At 45.6% G+C, this 3,026-nt stretch overlaps 1 protein-coding gene across 1 annotated transcript; it reads right to left on the bottom strand.

Annotated features, from left to right (window-relative positions):
* Positions 1–957: 957 nt before the first annotated feature.
* On the bottom strand, positions 958–1,755 carry LOC131680105 (uncharacterized). The gene has a single exon (XM_058960826.1). It carries the CDS (start codon positions 1,753–1,755, stop codon positions 958–960), a length of 798 nt encoding a protein of 265 aa, XP_058816809.1.
* Positions 1,756–3,026: the final 1,271 nt, after the last annotated feature.

The raw sequence follows: 3,026 nt of genomic DNA, 5'->3' as shown, positions 1-3,026 counted from the left end.
CCACTTTATTGTAGAAAGGTTGAAATCGCCGAGGATCATGATTTCGTCAGTGGGTTGCGCCATCGCAGCAACAGAAGTCAATGATTCAGAATGAGAATCAACTAGTACAGAGTCGCGAGTTTTATCGGGAGGGAAATAAACCACACATATATATATAATGTTCGATTTCCCAATTTTATCGCTGCCCATACTTGTTCGATGCTGCTCCAAGCATCATTTGTTATGTGTTGAACTTTAATTCCACGACGCACAGCGAGCAAAACACCGTCTCCGGAGGATTTGTGGCTGTTGAGAGGACTCCGATCACATCTGAGAACCTCGTAGTCAGAGCAAATCACCTGGCTGGAAAGGGTCTGCTCATTTAGCCATGTTTCTGTCAATGCGATAATGTCGTAACAGCAGTCCGAGGTAGCTAGGCGATAGGTATTTGCACAGGAATTCATGCCACCCACATTTTGATAGTATAAATGGATGGGCGACGGTATTAGGCACGGAAGGCTGACCGGCACTCCTTGATTCCGTCGTCTGGAATGCACACCGGGGCGACTGGAATGACTGCTAACAGCAGAAGGCGCGGGTGAACTGCATGAATTGGTAGCACCCGTGATGGAAGTTGGAGTGCTCCTCAGGAGGTTTCCAGCTGACGGCTGACATCGTTGACTTATTAATTGACAGTCGGAAGCATTCGAGCTAGAACAAGCAGTTCCATCAGGAAAAATGGTTGATTCATCAAAATTATTTTTAAAATACTTGCCAAAGAGGGCGATTTGGAAGTCCCCCTCTCCATTCCCAGACAAAGGGCCGGGACGACTGAAGATACTGCTGACTGCGAGAGGCACGACTGTGCTGGGAGGATTGGGGGATTCCATATTGCTTTCTACGGTGCGTCCCGGTTGCCGTTGATCAACAGGCGAATTGTCGGTGCGTAGTCTAAAATAACTGCTATTTGCGATGGATTTATCCCAGTCGAGGTGTTTTCCGAAACCCCTGCTTCCCGTCATTAGTACGTTCTTGCCGAAAGTCGATGAACTCACGGAAATACATCCCATCCGGCCAAGTTTCGGCATTGAGGGCCATTTCACGAAGTTTAGGGTCAACACCAATTTTGAAAGAAATGAAATTAAGCCCGCTCAAATTTGCGTCTTTTTTCACTAACTTCTTCACTTCGACCGGATCGTCCGTTGAAAGGCACTCCTTAACCATAGCACCAACCTCGTCTTCAGAAACGGTGGTGGCAATTCGCGACAAATAAATCCAGCATTTACTAGTAGCGGGTTGAACAGTGATTGTGGGTACCTTTGCTACATCACCCTTTTTCTTGCCACACGTTAGGCTGGGGACATCGGATTTAGAAAGAGATTTATCATCCTCGGTCTCGCGAGCACGTTTGGCTACAGCTCTATTTGGAACGGGCCATGAAATGGGAGTTGCAGGCAATGTCGTTGCGGATTCCACTGATTTTCTGGTTTTCTCCATTTCAGCCTTTAATGCTTCAAGCGCTGTTTTATGTGTGTCGGTCAGCAAACGGAACGCTTCGCTCAATGCTGTAAAAGCTGCATTCACTGCGGAGGATTTCATCAAATCCACACAGCTGTCGCAGAGCCAGAATATATTCGCTGAGTCGTTAATCATGTCCAATTTTGGACGAGTGAGCGTTGAACACGATAGATGCATGATTCTGTCGCAGAATCCTTGGCATTTCAGCTGATTCAAAGTGGTTACCGGCTCGGAGCACTGCAGGCAGATCGAATCCATTGCGAATCGCCTACAGGTAGGCAGCAGTAGCTACTTCGCGAATAAGCTTTCCCGATATGCATCCACGGTTTCACCACAAGGATTCTATCACTACCGACGACACTTTGGGAGAACAAAATGTTTGTCAATTGTCACCGCACGACCAAGAATCACAAATTATGAGTCAATTGATCAATAACTGCAGCTTAGGCGAGGGCACAGACTCTATTCTAAATGAAAAATCACTGAATATACACAAAAAAACGATCCAAAATACGCGAACAAAAATAAACAAACTGATTCACAACAGTGTTACCAGAAATTGTTCTTCTCGACGACCAACGACCACGACCGAAACATCTGCAAAACTCCGAAACTAAAAGTATGATCTTTACCAAAATCCTTTTCAACCTGTAGGGTGGATTGGTTACCGCTGTGGGATTCCCTCTCCAGAGCCTATACTAAGCGATCCGATATCCGAAAGTAGAAACTACCGACACATCAAAGTTAATCCGGGAATATTCGTGTAGCTGAACTATTTCACTCTCAATTTCATGCTACTCTAGGATTTTATTCACGGGTAAATTTTGCTTTGGAAGAACGTATGTATTGTATAAAGGTCGACATAAATTTTCCCTTAATCTATGGTTAGTATTGTACATAAATTAATTTTCTACCCTACTTGCCCAAATCCATCCGTTTAATCAACCATCGGCGTCTCCCTCGGCGGTTGATCTGCACCGGTGCAACTGCAGCATGCATCCACGTTGATATACGCAATGTACAGTTGGATTTCGTGTCTGAACTAAGCTGTGGTGGCCCTCTTGTGGCGATGTCGGACCTATCCGAGACACCAACCGAGTGGTGAGCTGGTGGTGAGGTGAAAAGGTGATGCTGGCTAATGCTTTGCAACATAACTCGCCAAAATATCGTGAGACGTCACGTTGCCGTTCGTGTCGCCCGGAGAAAGTGCTCGCCGGCAGTTGCGAGGGGCTTCACGGAAAGTTGACTTCGTGCTCGTGCCCTAAGGGTACACCTTCGATCGAAGGAGAAACTTCGACCGAATTTCCAGACTGTTAAAATACCTCCGAACACATGGCTCTAATTATAATTACCAATTGCCGGCGCTCGATTCTTCCCGACGCTAGTTTCGGCGGGCTCTTTGCACCACGTTTTTCCGTAACCTGAACTCAATAATATATTTTTATAATAAAGACGTTTACATGTACAGATCAATCACTTACTTTTCATACAATTTGAGAAATAATTCGCTAAACTTTTGGCTTGATTTC

The sequence above is a fragment of the Topomyia yanbarensis genome, chromosome 2 (assembly GCF_030247195.1).
Source record: "Topomyia yanbarensis strain Yona2022 chromosome 2, ASM3024719v1, whole genome shotgun sequence".
In the NCBI taxonomy this organism is placed as follows: Eukaryota; Metazoa; Arthropoda; class Insecta; order Diptera; family Culicidae; genus Topomyia; species Topomyia yanbarensis.
The sequence above is the reverse complement of the archived record's forward strand: the minus strand, read 5'-3'. Positions and strand labels throughout refer to the sequence as shown.